General features: G+C 47.0%; 1 protein-coding gene across 4 annotated transcripts; it reads right to left on the bottom strand.

Moving 5' to 3' along the window:
• Window positions 1–1508: 1508 nt before the first annotated feature.
• LOC115150138 (histone-lysine N-methyltransferase SETD5) lies at window positions 1509–26788 on the bottom strand. 4 transcript variants are annotated; one of them, XM_029693099.1, is made up of 23 exons: window positions 26664–26788; window positions 24604–24706; window positions 23310–23578; window positions 23061–23119; window positions 20123–20310; window positions 18441–18479; window positions 14710–15134; window positions 14414–14531; window positions 13919–14028; window positions 13455–13758; window positions 13056–13130; window positions 12788–12934; window positions 12330–12680; window positions 11861–12118; window positions 11498–11621; window positions 10778–11055; window positions 9877–9933; window positions 9147–9629; window positions 7495–7587; window positions 5124–5407; window positions 4746–4873; window positions 4403–4491; window positions 1509–4077 (listed from the first exon to the last, which is right to left on the bottom strand). In XM_029693099.1, exons 1-23 carry the CDS (start codon window positions 26732–26734, stop codon window positions 3445–3447), a joined length of 4686 nt encoding a protein of 1561 aa, XP_029548959.1. In that variant the 5' UTR covers window positions 26735–26788; the 3' UTR covers window positions 1509–3444. The 4 variants fall into 4 exon arrangements, with proteins under 4 accessions (XP_029548959.1, XP_029548960.1, XP_029548961.1 ...); XM_029693100.1 differs by having other exon boundaries at window positions 1509–4071; XM_029693101.1 differs by having other exon boundaries at window positions 23310–23548.
• Between the last annotated feature and the right edge of the window lie 513 nt (window positions 26789–27301).

The following is a 27301-nucleotide window of genomic DNA, read 5'->3' as shown; positions in this document are numbered from 1 at the left end:
AAATTGAACGACCCAACTCCAAAAGTTCCGTCCTTCATTTCAATAAATGTGTGTAGGGGGTCAGTGTGTGTGTTAATGTTATTAAAAAGTGGGACCGAAGGATTCCAAATGGGCATAGATTCCAATTCCAATAGATTCTCAAAACACAAGTACCATAAAAAGCAGCAACATACTGCCTGTACAGTAGTATCCTATCATCCCAATATGACTGCTCAGCTTCCTGCCCTCAGCTTCCTGCCCTCCTCTCCTTACTTTAGTGACCACTGATCTTGATCACACCGACAGCGTCATTGTTTTTTGGTACATTCATTTCCAATGGAAAGCTGTGATTGCCCTGCAGCATTGCAGAGGCAGTTGCAGTGTTTTCTGTATATATATATATTCGATTTGTCGAACGTATCCACCAAATCGTATGCGTAGACGGCTTGACATAAATTGTAGCAGAAGGTGAATGTTGAACTTTTGTAGCACACATATCCAGATGATGCAGCGTACCATTTTACACATTGATTAACATAGTTAAAGGTTAAATAAAAAAGAAAGGTGTGATTGAGGTGTAACGCCTAGATCACACCGATAGTGTCATAGCGCAAAATAGTAAGCGGCACCATCTGGATATGTGTGCAACAAAAGTTCAACATGAACTTTCTGCTACCATTTCTATCTACGCAGTTTGACGCATACGTTCAATAAATCCAATTAATGCATCACACACAACACACTAACAGCCTCTGCAGTTCTGCAAAGCAAACTCAGCGTTCCATTGAACATGAATGTACTTCTGGTGTACCAAAATGCAATGACCATCGGTGTGATCGAGGCGTATGCGACCAACAGTAGTTTGATGAGGACTCCGACCATGTTAATATTGTATCACCTGTTGTTTACGAAGCATGTGACAAATAAAAGTTTGATTTGACCTCGTGATAAGCCACAAGACAAACGGCGTGGTGCTAGATGTTGACGCTATTACCCGGCACTGCCCGAGGGTGTCACTCAAATCTCCACCAGATACCCTTCATTACCATGCAGTGTTACAAAGGTCTATCGTTATATCAGTGATATTTTCCTATCGGTTCCTTTGTAGGTGTTCAGTCTTCTGTATGTTACAGACCGCTATGTTTTCAATGTGAGGAAGCGAGAGCGCCATCGGTCAACTTCACAAACCTAGGCTGGGCTTACACTCTACTATGCACGCTCCATACAGGCTCCGCAAACGCTTTGCGACTTCACCCGCACTGAGATTGGAGCTGTGCATGTCGGTGATGAATTGCTCAGCAGAAAGCTTGACTGTGGAGTTTCTCAGCCTTACAGGGTGACTCCCTAGCCTCACCCGTTGACTGTTTGTCAGGCTAAGGAGATATTTCACTGAGTGTACAGTATATAATCAATCATTTCAAATAAAACATGGCAGTGTTATATATTGTGTAAAGAAATGTTCACTATTTCTTCAACAGGTTTTTGGGAACGGGTACCATACCATAGTGCATGAAATATCAACATGGCAATTTTTCTAAATACATTATCATCAGTATTTTATTATGAAAATGCATTACATCTCTTCTGCTTTTTTATCTTTTGGATGGGGGAGTCCACATAGTCACCACTATGTTGTGTAAAAAATAAAACAAAAACGAGTTAAACGTCATTCCCCCCCCAAAGAATGCAGTGTCCAATTTCTCTGGGAGTCAAAAGTGAAGAGCAAAAACAAAGACTTTGTCAACAGACGTAATCATCCCAATCTGACCATCTGTCAGTCCCAGAAAAGAAATATCATGCGTCAAATTTAGTGTACTATATTTCTCTTTTTACAGTTTAACACATTTTATACAAGTACACATGATCATACATTGTCGTTTTTGTTTCATTTTAGGGGTTATTTCTTAACTTAAGGTGCTGGTAATTTTGGGTGACATTTCTCAGAAGTCTTCTGTTAAACATTCATGTAACAAGTGAGTACCTTACGTCTGTGGATGAAGCAATAAGAAGAAAGGTCAAGTGTCCGGTCAAGCTGGCCAGTCCCTCTGTCCGAAGCCCCAAGTGTGGTTCCTGGGGCCCCAAAGACATTTACTCTCAACCAAATTAGAACGTCCAGTCTGAATGATTTCCATCTTCCTGTCACTAGGGTACTACAACTCCCAGCGTGCATCAGCAATGTCATTTAACGTTGATTAAAAGTCCCAATGCTGTGGTCATGGCACATGACTAATTTCGCGTTGTGATTTTCATCTTTTTGTTTAGTATTCAGTTGGTGAGGACCCTAATAAAATGGGGGTACAGCATTCTGTGGAAAGTGAAACTTTTTGAAGCAGCAAAAAATAAGGAGAACACAGCAGCTTTTTTTTTTATACCGTTCAAACCATCCTGTTTTCTTAGGTGGCATACGGAATGCAAGGAATGGTCAGAAGGAGAGAAAAAATATATTCTCAATACGTTTTGATAAAAATAATCCGACAGGATTCAAAAGAGACGACAAACCCAACAACGGAGTAAAAAAAAAATATATATATATATATTCTTACTTCTCACTCTGTCCCTGCATTCCAGCACAAAAAGGTTTTAACGATTACTAGGATGCATTTCTGGCAAAAGTTTGATTCCAAATTACAGATGGCGAGTTCAATCAACCGATTTGTGGGAAACATAACTGGATTTAACTGTAAATAACTTAAAACAACTGCAGCACCATGAATTACAAGATCTGTTTGACTCAAGTAGAATATAGCAAATCTACTGTGAAGTAGCAATAAAGCAAATCAAAACAGTCAAGTGGGGAAGGAAATCAAAGAACAGTGAAATACAGATCAAGAGTTTTCAGAAAAACATTTTACACAAAAAGTTGGAAATCATATGGAATGATTTTTAGGGAGCTCATGACTGCCACCCTCTCTGCATCTTTATAACGTATGATACACACACGCTCTTGCTGGTATGGTTTACCCTTTCCAAACGAAACACATGTATACTGCAGGACTGACCCTGCTGCTGGCCAAATAACAAAAAGTTACCGCAACAAAATCTCTGCTGCCATCTCAGCATTATCAAACCAAGTACCAAAACAACAGGTACATTTCTTCAAAAACACTTTGTCCAGATACTCATGGTTGAGTTTCACCATCTCCTCTGCCTGTTTTACAGTCTGTTCATGTCAGGGTCATTTCAAATTACAAATGATTTCTCTTTTTTGTTGAACATGTATTTTCTTCCTCTTTTTCCAATGATTCCTTGAGGATGTTGAAGTTCCTCGATTAGCTAGACGCAGAACACAGTCAATTGTTTTCCGCAAAAAGAAAGACAGAAAATAAGGAGAAATACAAGAAGCAGAGTCGTGGCTCCTCTGAGGTCTGTACATTTCCCCAAGCCTTGTTTCTCCAGAGGGTTTAGGAGAGGAGGTACGCCATTTCACTCACTCTCACGCAAAAACACACACACAAACACAACATCCTAAAAGCTTCCTGACTGTGTCCTTACACCCGGCCCCTGTATGGGGGGGTGCTGGAACGGACTGAGTGGTGCCCCGCGCTGCGGGTAGTGTTGGCCGGCGGTGGCCACCAGGAGCCTGGAGCCGGCCTGCAGCACCGCCTGCCCGGGGCTGCCTGGTTTCAGGCTCCGGGACGCCAGCTGCTGGCTCAGTCTGGAGGTGTGGTTCCCTGCCACACTGGCGCCCAAGTCTGTTTTAGGGTTGCCGTGAGCCCTGGAGCCAGGGGTAGGAGACCCTGACAACCCGCTGTTCAAGAGGCTGGCTTTTAGCTGGCTCCCGGCGCTGTACGCGTGGGACCCGTCCATACTGCTGCTGCCGCTCGACTGGTGCAGAGCGCCTCCTGGTGGTCTGGAAGCCCCACATAGGGCTGAGTCTGCAGAGGAGGTGGTCTGGTTGGGGAAGGAGGACGGGGAGTTGAGGGGCTGATGTGGATGATGCTGCGAGTGGTCTTGAGACAGGCGAGGGTAGAAGCCCTGAACTGAGGGAAGGGGGGCCGAGGGGCTGTAGGAGCCATGGAATGGAGAGGACGCCCTCTGCTGAAGGAAGGTCGGACTGTCCACTGTCTGCTGGTGGCTCTCCGATAAGGGGGGCTGCACCTTACAATGACAACACATATAAATGACTTATCATTAACCTGACACCCAGTACACACCTCAAACAAATTAACACCCCCCCCCCCCAAAAAAAACCAGGTGTAATCAAAACAGTAACAAAACATTTTTTTTTTTTAATTCTAGCGTTTCTATTGGACAGATTCAGGTAGGTCTCTCCCGGTTTGGTGAGCCTGTCCAACAGAAAGGCTAGTTTTCGTTGCAAAACTTAAGAAATGATTACACCGCCAGACAAAACAAGAACCAGCCCAGACAAAACAAGAACCAGCCCAGACAAAACACTAAATTCTCAAATGACGTAGGACAATACCTGGTACGTGTAGACAGACGGGCTGTATCTCTGTGGGCTCCTCATGGGAGAGGCCAGAGGAACTGTCTGGATCTCATACCGGTCTGTATCTGGGATTACACACAACAGGACACAAGCTTAACAGGAGAACAGATGGTACATGCATGAACATTCCCTGAAACCTCAACCTCTGAATTCAGCAACCGTCTGTGTTTCAAACTAGGCTAGATATCTACATTTCAGACAAGACAAACCTGGACTTTAGCCTAAACACACCTAGAAGTCTATATTTCAGACAATAACGTGGACATCTGGTTATTGAATTTTCTACTAGGCCACATTCATGTGAAAACGAGTACAGTACCAGGGTCCTTGTCAGCAGCCGAGCCATCCGTCCTCTTCAGCACGCGGTCCATCTTGAGGGAGCCCCTCAGTACACGCTCTAAGACGCCCTGGCCCTCCCTCAGCCGCTCTACCGTCGTGGGCACCATCCTGGATCAAAGCACAACACCAACACCGTCATGTACAGTACGTTCAATCACACTCGGGGTTTCTGTTCAGATGAGCTGGCTACGTCTGGAGACACCGCACGGGGCTCAGGCTGCTAATGGTCCCACCTTACCAAGCAAATCGTCTCAAACACCAGTCAACCTCACAACATAAAAAAGGTGGGACAGCAAAGGTGGATATGTCTGAAAACAGTGACAGGGAACAAAGTACTGTGAGAGATATCTAGTCTTACCAGTGGCTGGTGCCCTCCTGATCCCTGGGCTGCTGTTGCTGTGGTGGTCCCAGGGCGTGGGAGGTGGTGCTGTGGTTATCTGGGGGGCTCACCTCCTCCATCTGGGGGGGGGAGGAGAAGGAGCTGTGGGGGGAGGACGAGGGCTGCAAGTGGAGGGAATGGGGGCCTCTGGGGGACTCGGCGCTGGGACAGACGGAGCCGAGGCGGGTGCCCAGGGAGCTGCCACCATTGTCGGGGTCCCTGCTGCTCCCCTGCTTCCTCTTACGGTACTCCAGCAGAGACACCTGAGGAGTTGAGGGAAAAGAACCACTCAGCCATATGTACAGGCTTAGTGCCATGAGGTTACACACGTCATGGTGTCAAACAATACCACTGGTTGCATTGTGACACTTATCAATCACCAGAGCAGTATGGACAGACAACCTCATGCATCATATCGACTATTAAGATGACTCTACCTTGAATGTACATTCGCTTACATGTTACCAACTGATTGTCCAAAAGACCAAACATCCTAAATGTTCCCAAACCCTAAAGGGCTCTCCACAGTGATGTCAGAGCTACCGCGCTCCATCTGAGTGGCGGTCCAAAAATTCAGCAGCACAAAAGTACGTACAACTACGTAACGTAGAGAGCAACGCAAACTAATCTCTGTCGGACCCATTGCGAAGACTGTGTAGAGTCTGGTCAACGATTTAATACTTCTACCATCCTGGAAGTTCTATTTTGTTCTATGATTGGTCAACCTCATCCTCTGTTGGCGTGGTTATCTGAAGTTGATAGGTACAACAAGAAAACAACCTATACCTTGGGAGGGATGACCATTGGAACGAGTCATATGACAAAAGACAAAGAAACTATCCAGTATAGCTTCAGCCCTCTGACCTTACAGTGCTCTGGACAACCCACCTGCAGAACGGTAAACAAAGTACATATTTGTACCAGAGTATTGGTATCAGTGCCATTACCAGGATCGGGAAGCAATCATGTTCATGCACCAACCTTCTGTTTGCTTTTGAAGCCTTTCTGTGCTTTATGGATAGTTAGTAACGGTCAAAACCTAACATCAGCACAGGCAACTGGTCGTTGTCGTCATCATCATCATCATCATCGTCAAATGAAACATCACACAAAGCAACTACTGTGAGGTCAGACACGAAACGGAACCACTACGGTACCCACACCCACACCCACTACGGTACCCATACCCACTACGGTACCCATACCCACACCCACTACGGTACCCATACCCACTACGGTACCCATACCGGTACATATACCCACTACGGTACCATACCCACACCCACTACGGTACCCATACCCACACCGGTACACATACCCACACCGGTACACATACCCACACCCACTACGGTACCCATACCCACACCCACTACGGTACCCACACCCACTACGGTACACATACCCACACCCACTACGGTACCCACACCCACTACGGTACACATACCCACACCCACTACGGTGCACACACCCACTACGGTACACACACCCACTACGGTACACACACCCACTACGGTACACACACCCACACCCACTACAGTACACATACCCACACTCAGAGACAATGAGAGAGAACAGTCCTGTACATTCAGCCACACTCAGAGACAATGAGCGAGAACAGTCCGGCGGAATGTTGTCATGGCAAAGGCAGGAGACTTAAGGAGGGTCCGGGGGATGGGGGGTGAGAGATATGGAGCAGGCTGGCTGAAAAGACACTCTGATATCAGGGCTATCGGGGTGCGGTGAGCTGAACCAAAAGAGGGCTGAGAGAAGGGTAGGGGGAGGCACTCAGTGGGCCCCACCTAGACCCTTAGGGTTGCCATCAGGGCCTTAGGACTTGAAGAATGGCCACGCACTAGGATCTGAGGACCACTGTATTTGTTAGGGCCTTTTGATCCCAATTGGGCCCTTAGAACAGCTTCAGGCTCCAAAGGCTTATTTTATGGGCCTTCTGATTGTCCTTGGACCCTTAGGTATGGTTCTTAGATGGGAATTGGCCATACTGCTGGTATGATCTGACTTGGGCGTGGTCAAGGCTGGTGAAAGAGGATGCAGGTAGAGGAGGACAGAACTATGGATGAGGTGGACCGTAGACGAACGGCCAGTGAAGCCAGCAAGGCCTGGCCCAACCTCGACAGGCTGATGATGATATCATGAACCATCAGCCTCGTATGGCACTCCGAGCCGATGGGGTGACCATGTTTCAGATATAGAGATGTTTAGATAAATGGATGATACTCATGGTACGTTTTTGGAGAGGGGGGGGGGTTTGGCGGACGGGGGTGGGGTTTGTATGCAAATGCAAAACAATATTTACATGCACACTTCTAAATGGTCGTATGGAAATATTCACCATATTTTGTACTGTCTTGTATTCACGTCTTACTGCTATAGCCTGGTAACCTGGCTGTCCTGTCAGCAGACTAACGGATTGCAGGATGGCCCTCTGCCTTGGAAAAAACAGTGGAAGAAAGACTTGGCAAAGGTTTCAGGAGGAGCATAGGGGGAGTGACAGGGTGGACAACACAACCTGTTGGGCTAGCTGCAGTAGGAGACAGTACACATACAGAAAGACAAATGTAGGGGGAGTGACAGGGTGGACAACACAACCTGTTGGGCTAGCTGCAGTAGGAGACATACAGAAAGACAAATGTAGGGGGAGTGACAGGGTGGACAACACAACCTGTTGGGCTAGCTGCAGTAGGAGACATACAGAAAGACAAATGTAGGGGGAGTGACAGGGTGGACAACACAACCTGTTGGGCTAGCTGCAGTAGGAGACATACAGAAAGACAAATGTAGGGGGAGTGACAGGGTGGACAACACAACCTGTTGGGCTAGCTGCAGTAGGAGACATACAGAAAGACAAATGTAGGGGGAGTGACAGGGTGGACAACACAACCTGTTGGGCTAGCTGCAGTAGGAGACAGTACACATACAGAAAGACAAATGTAGGGGGAGTGACAGGGTGGACAACACAACCTGTTGGGCTAGCTGCAGTAGGAGACAGTACACATACAGAAAGACAAATGTAGGGGGAGTGACAGGGTGGACAACACAACCTGTTGGGCTAGCTGCAGTAGGAGACAGTACACATACAGAAAGACAAATGTAGGGGGAGTGACAGGGTGGACAACACAACCTGTTGGGCTAGCTGCAGTAGGAGACAGTACACATACAGAAAGACAAATGTAGGGGGAGTGACAGGGTGGACAACACAACCTGTTGGGCTAGCTGCAGTAGGAGACAGTACACATACAGAAAGACAAATGTAGGGGGAGTGACAGGGTGGACAACACAACCTGTTGGGCTAGCTGCAGTAGGAGACAGTACACATACAGAAAGACAAATGTAGGGGGAGTGACAGGGTGGACAACACAACCTGCTGGGCTAGCTGCAGTAGGAGACAGTACACATACAGAAAGACAAATGTAGGGGGAGTGACAGGGTGGACAACACAACCTGTTGGGCTAGCTGCAGTAGGAGACAGTACACATACAGAAAGACAAATGTAGAAATCATTCTAGAAGCCCCGTATTATTCCTTTCTAAAGACAGCTAGCTGAAAGTCCATGCAGCCAACTGACAGACAATACAAAAGATAAATGTAACAATTTGTCAAAATAAAACAAACCGATGTAGGTTTTTTGGAAAATAATTACCCCAGGTCTATTTTGATTTAATTATGTTGATGTGGAGTCACTGAGACCAATTCATCTATTTGACACATAGTGAATAGAAAACACAAAGCAAGTAAAGACCACACAATGAATGAGTATCCTTTCAATTTTCATACCACAGTCTCAATATCCCTCTCCACTCAAATTCAGACTTTATTCCAATAAGCATGTAGGCACTACTTCCACACTACCACTACAGACATGACTTACCTATCGTACCCCCATTTGGAAATGTATTTCGAACAGAAATATCTTCATTAACAGTTTCATTTCTGAGGGGGAAAAAAACTAAAGCAGGAAGATGTTGAGCGAGTTGGAGGACTTGCCTTCTTCTTCTGTGGTGGGTTGCTGGTGTGGTGGGGTGGCGTGCCTCCATCCGGGTAGCTGCCGCCATAGTGCGGCTCGCCGTAGGGCGACAGCGAGTCAGACCCCGCCTCTGCCAGGATCCCCTGGCCACTCACGGTGCTGTAGAATGACTCGGCCGGGGAATAGCTGCCCTCTGATTGGCTGATGCGCCTGTCGGTGGGGGCAGCGGGGTTTCCCAGGTTGGCGTTGAGCGGAGAGCAGGTGTAGATGAGGTTGAACTCCGTCCTGAAGCTCTGCTCTCTGGCCTGCTGGGGCGATTCGGACGGGGTACCCGGTGCCAAAGGGGTGAGCGGCCCCTGTGTGTCGGGAGGAGGCCCCGTTGCCGAGAGGAGAGTGAAGTCATCCGACATGGCGGGCACGGGGCTCTCCAGGCCCGAGGACAGGGAGAGGTCTGGAAACTGCAGGGCGCAGCACTGGGCGTCAAAGTCTGGCCGCAGGCACGGCTATAGGTGGAGCAGAGGAGGACAGAGTTACAAGATGAACACTGGCCTCACCGGCCCGTGTTCCCTGTCCCGTGAGACTAAAGTGAATGTCATGTAGCCCTGGCTTCAGTGCTCTGACAGCTGCTCTGGCTCTGTGGGGTACCTACCTCTGGAGAGATGGACTCCGGCCCGTGTTCCCTGTCCCGTGAGACTAAAGTGAATGTCATGTAGTGCTCTGACAGCTGCTCTGGCTCTGTGGGGTACCTACCTCTGGAGAGATGGACTCCGGCCTGTGCACAGGAGAGGCCTCTGGAGACGATATGTTCTGGATGGGTAGGAAAGAAGGAGACATTAAATACTACTAGAAACAGATAGGTAGCACAGTGAAAACAACCATGTATATGCACTGTAGTTCAATGCTGAATTTTCCTGTTCGGGTGGCCCATCGTTTTGTATGTGTGTGTGTGTGTGTATTTCAGTATGTCATATGTGTGTGTATTTCAGTATGTCATATATATGTGTGCGTGTGTGTATTTCAGTATGTCATGTGTGTGTGTGTGTGTGTGCGTGTGTGTATTTCAGTATGTCATGTGTATTTCAGTATGTCATATGTGTGTGTGTGTGTGTATTGCAGTGTGTCATATGTGTGTGTGTGTGCATTGCAGTATGTCATATGTGTGTGCATTGCAGTATGTCATATGTGTGTGTGTATTTCAGTATGTCATATGTGTGTGTGTATATTTCAGTATGTCATATGTGTGTGTGTGTATTTCAGTATGTCATGTGTGTGTGTGTATTTCAGTATGTCATATGTGTGTGTGTATTTCAGTATGTCATATGTGTGTGTGTATTTCAGTATGTCATATGTGTGTGTGTGTATTTCAGTATGTCATATGTGTGTGTGTATTTCAGTATGTCATGTGTGTGTGTATTTCAGTATGTCATATGTGTGTGTATTTCAGTATGTCATATGTGTGTGTATTTCAGTATGTCATATGTGTGTGTATTTCAGTATGTCATATGTGTGTGTATTTCAGTATGTCATATATGTGTGTGTGTGTGTATTTCAGTATGTCATATGTGTGTGTATTTCAGTATGTCATATATGTGTATTTCAGTATGTCATATGTGTGTGTGTGTTCTAGGGGCGTTCTCCGTGTCCCCAGTACCTCAAACTGCAGCGGCGTGTTGCAGCGGCTGGTGGGCAGCGAGGGCAGCGGTGAGTAGCCATTGGACAGCCGGTGCTCCTCGTCGCCGTAACGACCCAGCAGGGCGGGGGCGGTGTAGGAGGCGGGGCTGCGTAGGGGGTGGTCTGAGGGCAACGGGGGCGTGATGGGTGACAAGGGCCTCAGTAGCAGACTGTGTTCTTCTGAGCCGGGAAGTGGTGGAGCCGCCTCCGCCTCCGGGCCGTAAATGGACCGCCGCTTCTTGGGGGGCGCCGCCAGTTCTTTTTAGCGGCGAGCGGAAAGAAAGCAATAGCCTCAGATTATCTCTGTGACAGGTGTCAGCTTATGCCGATGATTAAAAGGATCTTCATTTGGTGTTAAGTTAATTTAAATTAAATGACGTGCATGGCTGACTAATTAGGACAAAGTAGGTAAAACAATTGGTTATTAAACTATGTTGAATCAACATTTATTTTGAGATCAATTTCACATAACCTCCAACTGCAAGAACACTACACCAGACGTGGCTTCAAAAAACGATTAAAAATCCTTTCAAATATTGTATCTGTGCTTCATTGAGTTTGCCTGTTGAAGTGGAACCAATAGAAAAGTTCAAAAAGTGCAAACCCAGCCTAAAACGAATTCTCAACGTATTTGAAATCAGATCTGTCCTAGATTACAAACCCTGCTAGACTTGTTAGGAGACCAAAAAGTGGCAGATACCTGCTTTGAAAGGGTTGGGGGTGGAGCTGCTGCTGTTACTGTGGTGAGAGGAGGTGGACTCGGTGCCGTCCTCCAGGCCTCCCGAGCACGGCCCACTCTCGCACTGGGCCTGTTGGATCCATCTCTGAACACAGATACAAATAGATATCAGCCTGAGACAATATACTGAAAGTCTTTCACATTTATGAAGGGAAGTGAACAAGTGCACACTTTAGGGGAAAGGAGAGATTATTGGGATGCATACACTTCCAACAGGCCCCTCCTTCTCGAGCACCTGCTACACTACATTTCCCCATCTACCCTATTCTCCATTCAACCCATAACCGACTTTATGACAACTCCCACAACTGTCTCCCCCGGTACCTTCTTGAAGGATCCGTAGGCTGCGTCCACGCTGACGGGCCGGCGCCGGCGCTCAGGGTTGAAGGGCGAGCCGAAGCGCACGTAGTGCTTGGGCGCTGTGCAGATGAGCGGCGAGGCCGTCAGGCCCGGCAGCATGTTGAGGGTGGTGGCCAGCACCGTGGGGTCGGTGGTGATGCGCAGCTGCCGCTCCACCGTGGGCACCTCCTGCTGGGCTGCTTTGTCCAGCACCTTGTCATTCAGCCACTCTGTCACCAGATACTGGAGGGTGGGGGGAGACTTTTTAGGGACAAATTGTCAAGTTTGTATGTGATATTTGTATTGTGTTGATATTAGCCTATAAATCTGTAATTCAGAAAGGAAAAAGAGGTTCTTAACCTCAAAAGAGTTCTCCTGGTTTAATAAAGGGTCAATTAATAATAATGATTAAATCCCCAAAAAGGTGGTTGGAAGCCAGGCCCATCCCTCTCACCTTCTTGGTCTTGGGCAGGTTGCCCTTGTTCAGAGCACTCAGGCCTTCTCCGTCTAAGACCTGCCCGACTCCCAGTGCTCCGTCCACCAGGCCCAGCTCTGAACCAGGGGCCCCCAGGGGGCTCTCCTGCATCTCAGCCGCCGCCCCCTGCTCCAGGGCCGCCTGCTGCTGGGCCAGGGCCTGCCGCTGGCGCCGGGCGCGCTGCGACGAGCTGGAGCGGTAGCGCGAGATACGGCTCTTAGGCCGGGGTTTGGAGGAGCGGGCCGGAGGAGGCTTGGGGGGAGCAAGGGGGGCCGGGAGGGGAGCGGCGGATGTCTGGGTCTTGTCTGCGTCGGCTGCTAAGGAGGGTTCCTGGAGACCGAGAGGGAGATTCTGTTAAGGGATAAATTAAATTGGATAATTGGACACAAAGTTCAAAAAGAGAATGTGGCGCTAAGGGGGAGGGAAGTCCGACTCACAGTGGCGTAAGTTGCACGACGGGTGCTTATCCCCACCCCTGCTTGGTGGGGTGTGGGGTTACTCCCCGGGTTCCCTCTGCTCCACTCCTCGCACTCCAGGCCCTCCTGTTTGGGCTCATCTATGCCCCCTGTGGTAGACGTCTTCTTCTACAGAGAGAGAGAGGGTAGATTACGAACTGAAGACTAATACTACGATTCCATATTATGACAGTGGGTTGGTCAGTGTAACAGGAATTGATGTCAAAGCGGTGATGTATGCAGCATATACCTGTCTACTGGAGATGAGGACTCCGTTCTGGTCCAGCTCGCCCTCCTCTCCTTCCTCCTGCTTGAGGAGGCCCTCCTGTAACACACATACACAGTAATAAGACTCTTCCCTGTAATAATCCATTTAAAAATAGCAGCCCAGCTTACCAACCCCCAAATGTGTTCTAGAATCAATTTTAGTATTTCAAAATCCAGTGAAGTTATTTTTTCTACGACCGGTACCAAGGCCCTTTGTTGGGTCATGTGAAGGTTAAATGTGGGACATTTTCACTACACAGTGGATACACCCCAATGTGTCTTAGTGGGACAGCACCACATTCCATTACAAACTGCCACACCACACCTCACCATTAACAGCCTGTATACACACACACACCTTTGCACCAAGATTCACACATACCTCAACATCGCTGTTGCCCAGGCTGCCGTTGCCCTGCAGCGTCTCCCGGACCTCACCAGTCTCCTCGGGTGGCTGGTTACTGTCATCCGACATCCCGCCCGGTCCTGGGCCGCCGCCTGACCCTTCTATCTCTCTCCGCCGGGCCTTCCGCCGCCGCGTCTCTGCCCCCGTGTGCCCTGGGAGCTGGGAGGGTAGTGACCCCGTGACGGGGCAGCCTAGGGACTCGCGCGGGTTCTGGTTATGCTTCTGCACAGGGCAGTTCTGCTGGTTGTCCTTGTGGCAGGCACAGTCCACCTTATAGTTACTGTAATAATGATAATACATAGGATTTTGATCACACTTTTCTGAACCCCAAAGATGCTGGACACTTTGGAGTCAAGAGACAGACAAGAGAAACAGTCTTTTGTGTGATTTGTGACAACTGCTGATGTAAAAATGCTTTTATAGATATAATTGACACTGACCAGCTATTGAAGTCATAGTCAAAGCCGATGGTGACCTCTGCGTCTCTGGGGATCTGCGTGACAGCGTAGACACAGAGGTGGATCATGCCCTCGGCGATCATATGCCGAACCTGGAGAGGAGACAGAAGGCGTGTCTTCTAGCTAGGAGATCATAACTGTATCCATTTCCCTCAAGAAGGGTACGTCTCAATAGTCCTGAGTGGCCTGCTCTCCTAATCTCCTTTCCTTCATCTACGATGACATCAGAGATCTGGATAGGTGAGACCTACATCTGCATTGCTTGCTGTTTGGGGTTTTAGGCTGGGTTTCTGTACAGCACTTTGTGACATCTGCTGGTGTAAAAAGGGCTTCATAAATACATTTGATTGATTGACTGACCTAAATTCACCTGAGATGAGTGAACTGAACTAACGACCAGAGATGAGAGGGAGAGACGATTGAGATGCACCCAATGCCTTTCTTGAAGAAAACAAAACCAAAACCAAGATGGCTGACCTCTGCGTTGGGCGTGCAGGACCTCCGGATGAAGCGTGCATCATTCCCAAACGTCCGCGCGTCCACGCACATCTCCACCTCGTTGAATTTGGAGTAGAACAGCACAAAGGGGTAGGGCCTAAAAAAAGTCAAAATAATGTCAAAATGTGCATTTTTGCATAATATTTTACAGTGCTAATGTTTATCCTGAATACAGCATACATTTCCTCCATAAAACATTTTTAAAACACTGGCGCAGTTTAACACAATTCTTCCACAGCGTATGAATATTTTGCCTTATTTCAGAGAACGCATACTTTTTGAAGAAGTGTCCGTTGACCTCAAACTGCTGTTTCAGCATGACCTTGCCCCGGTACTCGATGATCAGGGTGTCTGGCTCTAGATCCCTTGCCGCCCGCAGGATCTTCCTGTGGTTCTGCACACGCGTCACCCGCCCCAGCTGTAACTGCATCTGAGAGCCCAGCACCGTATTGTTGCACGCCAGCTCTGTACGGTTAATTGTGTCCATGGCGTCCGCCGAGGCGTTGACCTGGGCCGGTGAGGTAGTCTCACTCGCCACGCCCTCGGCGGTAACGGCACGGTGCAGCTGGAGCAGCATCTGGACATCGGCGCTGTACTGGTTGGCTGTAGCCTCCTCGTACTGGTCCGTCCACTGGCGGATGCGGCTCTCCCAGCCCTCCACTGTAGTCTCGTCCACTGCGCTGGCCTCCGTCGTGGAGTTCTGGGGGAGGGTGGGAGGAGAGTGTTTACTCCAGAGCAGTGTCGTGTTAAAAATAAACACACTTAAAAAAAAAAAAATATTCACCTTCGTACAGGGAAGACCTTTTTCAAAAATGTCCATTTCAGGTCTACAACGTGTTTCTTCTTGCTTTGGAGCCATACCATGTCAAAGTGTTTAGAGACGCATGTGTTATCATGGGTGGGTGCCTGGGTAATGCACTGTGTTCTAGATCACATGCACCGTGTCATAATAAGGTGACGGGTGTCTTTGTGTTATGCTCAATGGAACATAGGTCACTCAATAGATTCCTGGTGCAACACAAAGTGGCACTGATGACAAGATTTAGTCCTTACCCCATATAGTGCCTTGCAAAAGTGTTCATCCCCCTTGGCCTTTTTCCTATTTTGTTGCATTACAACCTGTAATTTAAATGGGTTTTTATTTGGATTTCATGTAATTGGGACACACAAAATAGTCCAAATTGGTGAAGTGAAAAATAAGTTGTTTCAAGAAATTGAAAAAATATTTTCTGCGGAAAAGTGGTGCGTGCATATGTATTCACCCCCTTTGCTATGAAGCCCCTAAATAAGATCTAGTGCAACCAATTACCTTCAGAAGTCACATAATTAGTCCACCTGTGTGCAATCTAAGTGTCACATGATCTCAGAATATAAACTCAGCATAAAAAGAAAAGTCTCTTTTTCAGGACCCTGTCTTTGAAAGATAATTCGTAAAAATTCTAATAACTTCAGATCTTCACTGTAAATGGTTTAAACACTGTTTCTTATGCTTGTTCAATGAACCATAAACAATTAATGAACATGCACCTGTGGAACGGTCGTTAAGACACTAACAGCTTACAGACAGTAGGCAATTAAGGTCACAGTTATGAAAACTTAGGACACTAAGGAGGCCTTTGTACTGACTCTGACAAACACCAAAAGATAGATGCTCAGGGTCCCTGCTCATCTGCATGGCATGCTGCAAGGAGGCATGAGGACTGCAGATGGGGCCAGGGCAATAAATTGCAATGTCCGTACTGTGAGACGCCTAAGACAGCGCTACAGGGAGACAGGACGGACAGCTGATCGCCCTCGCAGTGGCAGACCACGTGTAACAACACCTGCACAGGATCGGTACATCTGAACATCACACCTGCGGGACAGGTACAGGATGGCAACAACAACTGCCTGAGTTACACCAGGAACGCACAATCCCTCCATCAGTGCTCAGACTGTCCACAATAGGCTGAGAGAGGCTGGACTGAGGGCTTGAAGGCCTGTTTTAAGGCAGGTCCTCACCAGACATCACCGGCAACAACGTCGCCTATGGGCACAAACCCACCATCGCTGGACCAGACAGGACTGGCAAAAAGTGCTCTTCACTGATGAGTTGCGGTTTTGTCTCACATGGGGTTATGATCGGATTTGCGTTTATGGTCGAAGGTATGAGCGTTACACCGAGACCTGTACTCTGGAGCAGGATCGATTTGGAGATGGAGGGTCCATCATGGTCTGAGGCGGTGTGTCACAGCATCATCGGACTGAACTTGTTGTCATTGCAGGCAATCTCAACGCTGTGCGTTACAGGGAAGACATCCTCCTCCCTCATGTGGTACCCTTCCTGCAGGTTCATCTTGACATGACCCTCCAACATGACAATACCACCAGCCATACTGCTCGTTCCGTGCGTGATTTCCTGCAAGACAGGAATGTCAGTGTTCTCACAGCAAGAACGGGCAAATCTGGTGCAGTCCATGAGGAGATGCACTGCAGTACTCAATGCAGCTGGTGGCCACACCAGATACTGACTGTTACTTTTGATTTTGACCCCCCCTTTGTTCAGGGACACATTATTCAATTTCTGTTAGTCACATGTCTGTGGAACTTGTTCAGTTTGTCTCAGATGTTGAATCTTATGTTCATAGAAATATTTACACATGTTAAGTTTGCTGAAAATAAACGCAGTTGACAGTGAGAGGACGTTTCTTTTTTTGCTGAGTTTATACACCTGTTCTGAAAGGCCCCAGAGTCTGCAACACCACTAAGCAAGGGGCACCAGCAAGCAAGCGGCACCATGAAGACCAAGGAGCTCTCCAAACAGGTCAGGGAAAAAGTTGTGGAGAAGTACAGATCACTGTTGGGTTATAAAGAAATATCAGAAACTTTGAACATCCCACAGAGACCCCAAAATCTATTATTAAAACATTGAAAGAATATGGCACCACAACAAACCTGCCAAGAGAGGGCCACCCACCTAAACCCACGGACCAGGCAAGGAGGGCATTCATCAAAGAGGCACCAGAGAGACCAAAGATAATCCTGAAGGAGCTGTAAAGCTCCACAGCGGAGATTGGAGTATCTGTCCATAGGACCACTTTAAGTCGTACACTCCACAGAGCTGGGCTTTACGGAAGAGTGGCCAGAAAAAAGCCATTGCTTAAAGAAGAAAATAAGTAAACACGTTTGGTGTTCGCCAAAAGGCATGTGGGAGACTCCCCAAACATATGAAAGAAGGTACTCTGGTCAGATGAGACTAAAATGTAGCTTTTTAGCCATCAAGGAAAACGCTATGTCTGCCACAAACCCAACACCTCTCATCACCCCGAGAACAACATCCCCATGGGAAACTGGTCAGAATTGAAGGAATGACGGCTGGCGCTAAATACAGGGAAATTCTTGAGGGAAACCTGTTTCAGTCTTCCAGAGATTTGAGACTGGGACAAAGGTTCACCTTCCAGCAGAACAACAAGGAGGGGAAACATCTAAATGTTTTGAAATGGCCTAGTCAAAGCCCAGACCTCAATCCAATTGAGAATCTGTGGTATGATTTAAAGATTGCTATACACCAGCGGAACCCATCCAACTTGAAGGAGCTGGAGCAGTTTTGCCTTGAAGAATGGGCAAAAATCCCAGTGGCTAGATGTGCCGAGCTTACAGAGACATATCCCAAGAGACTTGCAGCTGTAATTCCTGCAAAAGGTGGCTCTACAAAGTATTGACTTTGGAGGGGTTGAATAGTTATGCACGCTCAAGTTCAGTTTTTTTGTCTTATTTCTTGTTTGTTTCACAAAGTCAAATATTTTGCATCTTCAAAGTGGTAGGCATGTTGTGTAAATCAAATGATACAAATCCCCCCCAAAATATATTTTAATTCCAGGTTGTAAGGCAACAAAATAGGAAAAATGGCAAGGGGAGTGAATACTTTCACAAGCCACTATACAATAACGCTGTGAAGTTCAAATGTGTAGTAGTATACATTGGTAAATAACTAAACAGAAGATCCTCAGGAATGAAGGAATCTTACCTTCATCCTCATGGACTTTCTAGAACCCTCTCTGAAGGCCTGTAAAGACAGACGCTTGTTTACTCAACGTATTGACCACATTTCAGAGTCCACTCACAATGTTTACACAGTTTCAGAGAGTCTGTATTCAACGTTTAGACATTTGAGTTTAATCTAAAATAACGTACCAAAAATAACTATTTCTGCCACTAGAAAAAGACTGCAACTCCTCTCTTGGCTTCTAGAGGTCGATAATAGGGGTGTGCCAAGCTGGGGTGTGCCAAGTAGTCATTTTCCTGATACGATTTTTACTCAGTAATTACCTGTGATCTTAAAAAAAAAAAGAAAACTTTCATTTTGACAACATCTACTTGGGCATATTAAAACCCTTCAGTTTTTTCCGGTCACGAGTATCATCTGATCAAACTATGAATTACATATACGAGTACGGTCAGATCAGCCTTCTCAGCAAGTTAAATAGGAAACTTTGCGATCTTGGTCCTCTTGCTAGCTGCGAGTTATGCATTTGCACACTCAGACCCTTTTCAAACTTTGCTCGTGTGGCATTTGTCAACACTTATCGTTGCTAGCACTACATTTAGCCCACGTGGCGGCTGGCACCTTCCACTAGCACTACATTTAGCCCACGTGGGTCTGGCACCTTCCACTAGCACTACATTTAGCCCACGTGGCGGCTGGCAACTTCCACTAGCACTACATTTAGCCCACGTGGCGGCTGGCACCTTCCACTAGCACTACATTTAGCCCACGTGGCGGCTGGCACCTTCCACTAGCACTACATTTAGCCCACGTGGCGGCTGGCACCTTCCACTAGCACTACATTTAGCCCACGTGGCGGCTGGCACCTTCCACTAGCACTACATTTAGCCCACGTGGCGGCTGGCACCTTCCACTAGCACTACATTTAGCCCACGTGGCGGCTGGCACCTTCCACTAGCACTACATTTAGCCCACGTGGCGGCTGGCACCTTCCACTAGCACTACATTTAGCCTACGTGGCGGCTGGCACCTTCCACTAGCACTACATTTAGCTCACGTGGGTCTGGCACCTTCCACTAGCACTACATTTAGCTCACGTGGGTCTGGCACCTTCCACTAGCACTACATTTAGCCTACGTGGCGGCTGGCACCTTCCACTAGCACTACATTTAGCTCACGTGGGTCTGGCACCTTCCACTAGCACTACATTTAGCTCACGTGGGTCTGGCACCTTCCACTAGCACTACATTTAGCTCACGTGGGTCTGGCACCTTCCACTAGCACTACATTTAGCTCACGTGGGTCTGGCACCTTCCACTAGCACTACATTTAGCTCACGTGGGTCTGGCACCTTCCACTAGCACTACATTTAGCCTACGTGGCGGCTGGCACCTTCCACTAGCACTACATTTAGCTCACGTGGGTCTGGCACCTTCCACTAGCACTACATTTAGCTCACGTGGGTCTGGCACCTTCCACTAGCACTACATTTAGCTCACGTGGGTCTGGCACCTTCCACTAGCACTACATTTAGCTCACGTGTGTCTGGCACCTTCCACTAGCACTACATTTAGCCCACGTGGGTCCTGCACCTTCCACTAGCACTACATTTAGCACGTCACTTTTGCCTGGCATGCCTCGCATTTAGCACACAGGTGGGACTCTTTGCAGTGTTAATTGGGCCCTCGCTTCCTAGTACCAACCTTGATCTTCTTTCCCTTGGGCGCTACATGGGCCTTCTCCGTGCTCTTCTTCCTCTTCTTGGACTTGTTCCGCTTGACGCGGTTGACAGTGAGCGTGATACTGGTGGGCGTGTGCTGTGTCGCCGTGTAGGACACTGTGGCGGGCGACACCTCCTCGTCGCCGCTCTCCGTGGCACTGCTCTCGCCCACTAGAAACAAGAAGAGAGACTTGAGCATGCACAGGTACCTGGCCCATCAACAGTGATCACTTCGGTTTCTCGGACTAATATTAAGCCTAGTCCAGTACTAAAAAGCTACTTCAATAGAGATTCTGCTTTGATCTTCTTAGTCCAGGCCTATGCTTAATCTGTGTCCAGGAAAACTGGCCCATGGCGTTTACATGAGGTTGAGGCCAAGTGGAAAAATATATGTACAGTTGAAGTTGGAAATTTACATACACCTTAGCCAAATGCATTTAAATTCAGTTTTGCACAATTCCTGACATTTAATCCTGGTAAAGATTCCCTGTTTTAGGTCAGTTAGGATCACCGCTTTATTTTAAGAATGTGAAATGTCAGAATAATAGTTGAGAGAATTATTTATTTCACCTTTTATTTCTTTCATCACATTCCCAGTGGGTCAGAAGTTTACATACATCAATTAGTATTTGGTAGCATTGCCTTTAAATTGTTTAACTTGGGTCAAACGTTTCAGGTAGCCTTCCACAAGCTTCCCACAATAAGTTGGGTGAGTTTTGGCCCATTCCTCCTGACAGAGCTGGTGTAACTGAGTCAGGTTTGTAGGCCTCCTTGTTCGCACACGCTTTTTCAGTTCTGCCCACACATTTTCTATGGGATTGAGGTCAGGGTTTTGTGATGGCCACTTCAATACCTTGACTTTGTTGTACTTAAGCCATTTTGCCACAACTTTGGAAGTATGCTTGGAGTCATTGTCCATTTGGGAGACCCATTTGCGACCAAGCTTTAACTCCTGACTGATGTCTTGAGATGTTGCTTCAATATATCCACATAATGTTCCCAAGCTCATGATGCCATCTATTTTGTGAAGTGCAACAGTCCCTCCTGCAGCAAAGCACCCCCACAACATGATGCTGCCAACCCCGTGCTTCACGGTTGGGATGGTGTTATTCGGCTTGCAAACCTCCCCCTTTTTCCTCCAAACATAACGATGGTCATTATGGCCAAACAGCAACATTTTCTTTCATCAGACCAAAGAACATTCCTCCAAAAAGTACGATCTTTGTCCCCATGTGCAGTTGCAAACCATAGTCTGGCTTTTTTATGGCGGTTTTGGAGCAGTGGCTTCTTCCTTGATGAGCGGCCTTTCAGGTTATGTCGATATAGGACTCGTTTTACTGTGGATATAGATACTTTTGTACCTATTTCCTCCAGCATCTTCACAATGTCCTTTGCTGCTGTTCTGGGATTGATTTGCACTTTTCACACCAAAGTACGTTTATCTCTAGGAGACAGAACGCGTCTCCTTGAGCGTTATGACGGCTGCGTGGTCCCATGGTGTATATACTTGCGTACTATTGTTTGTACAGATGAACGTGGTACCTTCAGGCGTTTGGAAACTGCTCTCAAGGATGAACCAGACTTGTGGAGGTCAACAACAAAAAAATTCTGAGGTCTTGGCTGATTTCTTTTGATTTTCCCATGATGTCAAGCAAAGAGGCACTGAGTTTGAAGGTAGGCCTTGAAATACATCCACAGGTACACCTCCAATTGACTCAAATGATGTCAATTAGCCTATCAGAAGCTTCTAAAGCCATTAAATCATTTTCTGGAATTTTCCAAGCTGTTTAAACGGACAGTCAACTAACAGGCTGACTACACCGCCCGCGTCGCGTGTGTGAGCGTTGCAAAAGAAATCTGTTATTCAATTATTGCACCCACACTGCTCGTGCGCACCAACGAGCGTCTGCGTTGCCAAGGGCTAAAATAGAAGATCGCGCTGAAAGTCCTGCCTCTCCCATCTCCTCATTGGTTTATAGAAGCAGGTACCCACGTGCCATCTCCTCATTGGTTATACCCACGTGGGTGACTGAAAGACGAACGAGGTCAGTGGGGGTAATGCACCTAATTTATGAAAGTTGCCAATCGCAACATAAAGTCAAGAGAAGAAAAAGCCTGGAAGGAAGAGAGATGACTAGAAACGCTTCGGTTGACCGTTTTATGTGTGGATTGGCGGAGTAGAGGACCTTGTGCATTTCAGGTAAAATAACAACCTAATGTTTATATCCCAGGACAAATTAGCTAGCAACAGCAAGCTAGCTAAATAGGGCAAATTAGCTAGCAACAGCAAGCTAGCTAAATAGGGCAAATTAGCTAGCAACAGCAAGCTAGCTAAATAGGACAAATTAGCTAGCAAGTGCAAGCTAGCTAGCAACAGCAAGCTAGCTAAATATGACAAATTAGCTAGCAAGTGCAAGCTAGCTAGCTAAATTGCCATAAATATTTAATGCTTTTCGACCTGTCCCTAAATTAATGTAATTGGTTTAGAGTTTGTTTTGTTATTTTAACCTGCGTGTCGTGATCTTGTTTGGTGTCGGGGGACAAAATAAAATGTATGCACGATGGCGCACGCACGCAGCCGGTTTGGGTTCCGTGTTAGCGTATGTAAACTTCTGACCCACTGGAATTGTGATACAGTGAATTATAAGTGAAATAATCTGTCTGTAAACAATTGTTGTTAAAATGACTTGTGTCATGTACAAAGTAGATGTCCTAACCGACTTGCCAAAATTATAGTTTGTTAACATGAAATTTGTGGAGTGGTTGAAAAACGAGTTTTAATGTCTAAGTATGTAAACTTCTGACTTCATCTGTATGTACTGCCAAAGCATTAATGTTGTGGCTGTATGTGTGTTCCATACTTGGAAGACGGACATTAAGATGTATGTAATGCAGTCTGTTTCAAGTAACCTTCACAATACCTGATACATTTTCTGGTTTCCTGCGTTGGCCATACAGTCCTTTCCTCCTGTCCAGCCCCCTGAAATCACAGAACAATATTACAAACAGGAAATTGCAGATCTGCTATATCAATATATGACTTATACTATGTCTGTGTATTCATGTAAGACAAATAGAAGAGGTGACGCACACAAATATAGCTAACATGTATAAAATCACCTGGCACTTCTACACATCAACAGAGTGTATTCAGAAACACGTTCTCTCACCTGCAGCTCTCGCACTTGATGAGGAAGCCGTCCTGCGTCAGGCTGCAGTGGCACCAGCTGGCCACAGCACCGTCCTCCTCTGACGAGCTTTCGCTGTCGGCAGAGTTCTCCTCCTGGCCGCCATTGGTGGCGTTGTCATGGTAGCGGGAGGCGTGGTTGAGCTCCATGCGGGGAATGATGGTTTGGGAGAGCGGGGAGGCGGGTGGGGTGGGGGGAGGGGGCGCGCCATAGTTGTGATCCTGACAACACACAACGGAAGACTGTTGCATCTTCAAACAACAGGTGTTCAGGCACAAAAAAAGGAGGAAGAGGAAACGGAAAATGGAAGACGAATGAAAATGAGGACAAACCAAATGGTACATGACAATACAACCTGTTAGCTGAAAACGCAAGGTGGCGCTGTGTGAAAGGTCAAGCAGCTTTACAGTTCCAACATTGCTCTGACTTTAATTTGTTTGGTTTGTCTAGATACGTGAGACTGCCGTGTTGTGAGGGATAATCCTTCGTCTCTGACCTAAGATTCCACATGCAGCCGTACTGGCTTTACATGCTCGTACACTGACTAATTCATTTAGTTTTCTGCAAAAAGTCCAGAAGTATTCTCTTACAAAAAGGTACTTGACCGAAATATTGATAACTAAGTGTATAACAAAGACTGGCCTATAATTAGAGTGAAGGTAGATATTTAAGTATAGAACAGAGAATATAATTAGAGTGAAGGTAGATATTTAAGTATAGAACAGAGAATATAATTAGAGTGAAGGTAGATATTTAAGTATAGAACAGAGACTATAATTAGAGTGAAGGTAGATATCTAAGTATAGAACAGAGACGATAATTAGAGTGAAGGTAGATATTCAAGTATAGAACAGAGAATATAATTAGAGTGAAGGTAGATATTTAAGTATAGAACAGAGACTATAATTAGAGTGAAGGTAGATATTTAAGTATAGAACAGAGACTATAATTAGAGTGAAGGTAGATATTTAAGTATAGAACAGAGACTATAATTAGAGTGAAGGTAGATATTTAAGTATAGAACAGAGACTATAATTAGAGTGAAGGTAGATATTTAAGTATAGAACAGAGACTATAATTAGAGTGAAGGTAGATATTTAAGTATAGAACAGAGACTATAATTAGAGTGAAGGTAGATATTTAAGTATAGAACAGAGACTATAATTAGAGTGAAGGTAGATATTTAAGTATAGAACAGAGAATATAATTAGAGTGAAGGTAGATATTTAAGTATAGAACAGAGACTAATAGTGATAGAGGAGAGCCGTGTACTCACAGTATATGGTAGTCCCCGATACCCATGACTGTGTGCACTCCCACAGTTGTGGTTGGGGTAGTTTTTCTCGTTCACAGCAGGACTTGCTTCCACTGACTCAGGGCTGAGAGTGCGAGCGAGAGAGAGCAGGAGAAAGTAGAGAAGTTAAAGATAGAAAGACAACCAGATAATGGGACAAGTTAGAAGAAACATTTTATCTAGAAAGACTAAACATTTAGTCTAACTATGGTGAAAGCCATTTTGTCAACCACTTATACAGCAGCTAAGCTTGTAAACAACCAGCAGGTGAAATCTCCCAGGCCTGTTCTGTACACTAGATGGCACCACAGCCCAAAACATCCCCCAAGAACCAAGGAAAGCCTGGGAGAATGATGACCATTCAGGAAATGGAATGTCGGCCGCCATGATGCCTGGCGCGTTATGCACCTCCCCCCTTGCCCTTTAGCAGAGGTCTCGGTGGGAGAGGAGAACAACCTCGTCTTTCACCTAACAACTATAGTCCAGGTGCACAAAGTGCTGCATAACTATCATCTCAAATGTCATAATGATCCATCTCAAACAAGAACATATTACATCCCAGCAGGAGATCTTTTTGTAAATGTCTTGTCTGCTTATCATTGTTTTCATGTGAAGTGAAATCCCCGAGTCAGGTTGGCTGGGGAGAAGAAGGAGGAGAAGACATGTATGGAGAGGGGGAAGGAGGCCTGATCCAGCTACATTCCATAGAAGCTCAGTCATCTGTCTCACCTACAGCAGTGCTGGGTTCAGGTCCATTTCATCTGTCCCACCTACAGCAGTGCTGGGTTCAGGTCCATTTCATCCGTCTCACCTACAGCAGTGCTGGGTTCAGGTCCATTTCATCTGTCTCACCTACAGCAGTGCTGGGTTCAGGTCCATTTCATCTGTCCCACCTACAGCAGTGCTGGGTTCAGGTCCATTTCATCTGTCTCACCTACAGCAGCGCTGGGTTCAGGTCCATTTCATCTGTCCCACCTACAGCAGCGCTGGGATCAGGTCCATTTCATTCGTCTCACCTACAGTGTAGCAGCAGTGCTGGGTTCAGGTCCATTTCATCCGTCTCACCTACAGTGTAGCAGCAGTGCTGGGTTCAGGTCCATTTCATGTCTCACCTACAGCAGTGCTGGGTTCAGATCCATTTCATCTGTCTCACCTACAGCAGTGCTGGGTTCAGGTCCATTTAATTCGTCTCACCTACAGTGTAGCAGCAGTGCTGGGTTCAGGTCCATTTCATCCGTCTCACCTACAGTGTAGCAGCAGTGCTGGGTTCAGGTCCATTTCATGTCTCACCTACAGCAGTGCTGGGTTCAGGTCCATTTCATCTGTCCCACCTACAGCAGTGCTGGGTTCAGGTCCATTTCATCTGTCTCACCTACAGTGTAGCAGCAGTGCTGGGTTCAGGTCCATTTCATCTGTCTCACCTACAGCAGCGCTGGGTTCAGGTCCCTTTCATCTGTCTCACCTACAGCAGTGCTGGGTTCAGGTCCATTTCATCTGTCCCACCTACAGCAGTGCTGGGTTCAGGTCCATTTCATCTGTCTCACCTACAGCAGCCCTGGGTTCAGGTCCATTTCATCTGTCCCACCTACAGCAGTGCTGGGTTCAGGTCCATTTCATCTGTCTCACCTACAGCAGCGCTGGGTTCAGGTCCATTTCATCTGTCCCACCTACAGTGTAGCAGCAGCGCTGGGTTCAGGTCCATTTCATCTGTGGTTTCTATGGACATTTCTTCACAGTGTTCAGCAGAACAGTGGACTGTTGGGCTCCTATTTCAATACTTGTCTGATTTAGCCTTGGCATCATCACTATTCAGTTACAGTATGTGATGTATGTGGTGGTTGAGTGCATCAGTTCAAGGTTTTTCCACCTTGTTTATTTTTACAATGCAAGAGAAAGACTTTCACCATAGTTGACAAGTCTATTTCTAGAAGGTGAAGAAGGATGCGTGCATTCTCACCCTCACACCTCCTCTCTCCTCCACCCGCCCGGTACACCCTCCACCCCGCCCGCCCGCCACCCACTCCACCCCGCCCGGTACTCACTCTGATCCAGCAGCCATATCTGAGTAGGACGTTTCTGGTGTGGTGACTCCCAGCGCGATTACTATGCTCATGACGTCCTGCACAGCGATGAGGAGGGGAACGGGGGGAGGGAGGAGGAGGGGGGGATGGGGATGGGGAGGGAGGGGGGGGGGCAGGAGAGGGGAGGGATCACGGGGTCCGAACTGCAGCTACAGACCACTCTAGGGGTGGGGTGCCGCAAAGCCGCAGCCGACGGCTCACGGACATGGGGAGACCTGGGAGAAAGAGAGGTAATTCGTGAGACACAATCACCTACACAGACATAGGGTTGGCACAATTACCATATAACAGACGGTTATGGATGAAGGCCATCATGAATATAAACTAAACGTAAACATATATATTTTTTTATTCTAATAAATGTGTGGAGTGACCAGGTGCCTGGATGAACAGGTGCCTGGATGAACAGGTGCCTGGATGAACAGGTGCCTGAAGTTGGGACGCCCAGGCATTTGTGCAGTTAAGTCTGTTTCTGCTGTAACATGGACTAGACTCTCCAACGTGATGAAACAGTTGCTCCTTCCTGAAACAAGCAAGGTGTTTTAGCAAACAAGTTCTCACCCCCCCCCCCCCTGCAGCAGCACATGCAGTCAGGAGCT

Source organism: Salmo trutta, chromosome 16 (assembly GCF_901001165.1).
Source record: "Salmo trutta chromosome 16, fSalTru1.1, whole genome shotgun sequence".
NCBI classification, from domain to species: domain Eukaryota; kingdom Metazoa; phylum Chordata; class Actinopteri; order Salmoniformes; family Salmonidae; genus Salmo; species Salmo trutta.
This window is presented reverse-complemented; position numbering and strand designations above follow the sequence as displayed.

Coding starts and splice junctions, on each gene's coding strand:
- LOC115150138 (XM_029693099.1), bottom strand. CDS start 26,734: ATGAGCATAGTAATCGCGCTGGGAGTCACCACACCAGAAACGTCCTAC. Junction 12,119..12,329: donor ACCTGCCCAAGACCAAGAAG/GTGAGAGGGATG, acceptor CCCACCCTCCAG/TATCTGGTGACAGAGTGGCT. Junction 4,078..4,402: donor CGTCTGTCTACACGTACCAG/GTATTGTCCTAC, acceptor TGTCATTGTAAG/GTGCAGCCCCCCTTATCGGA.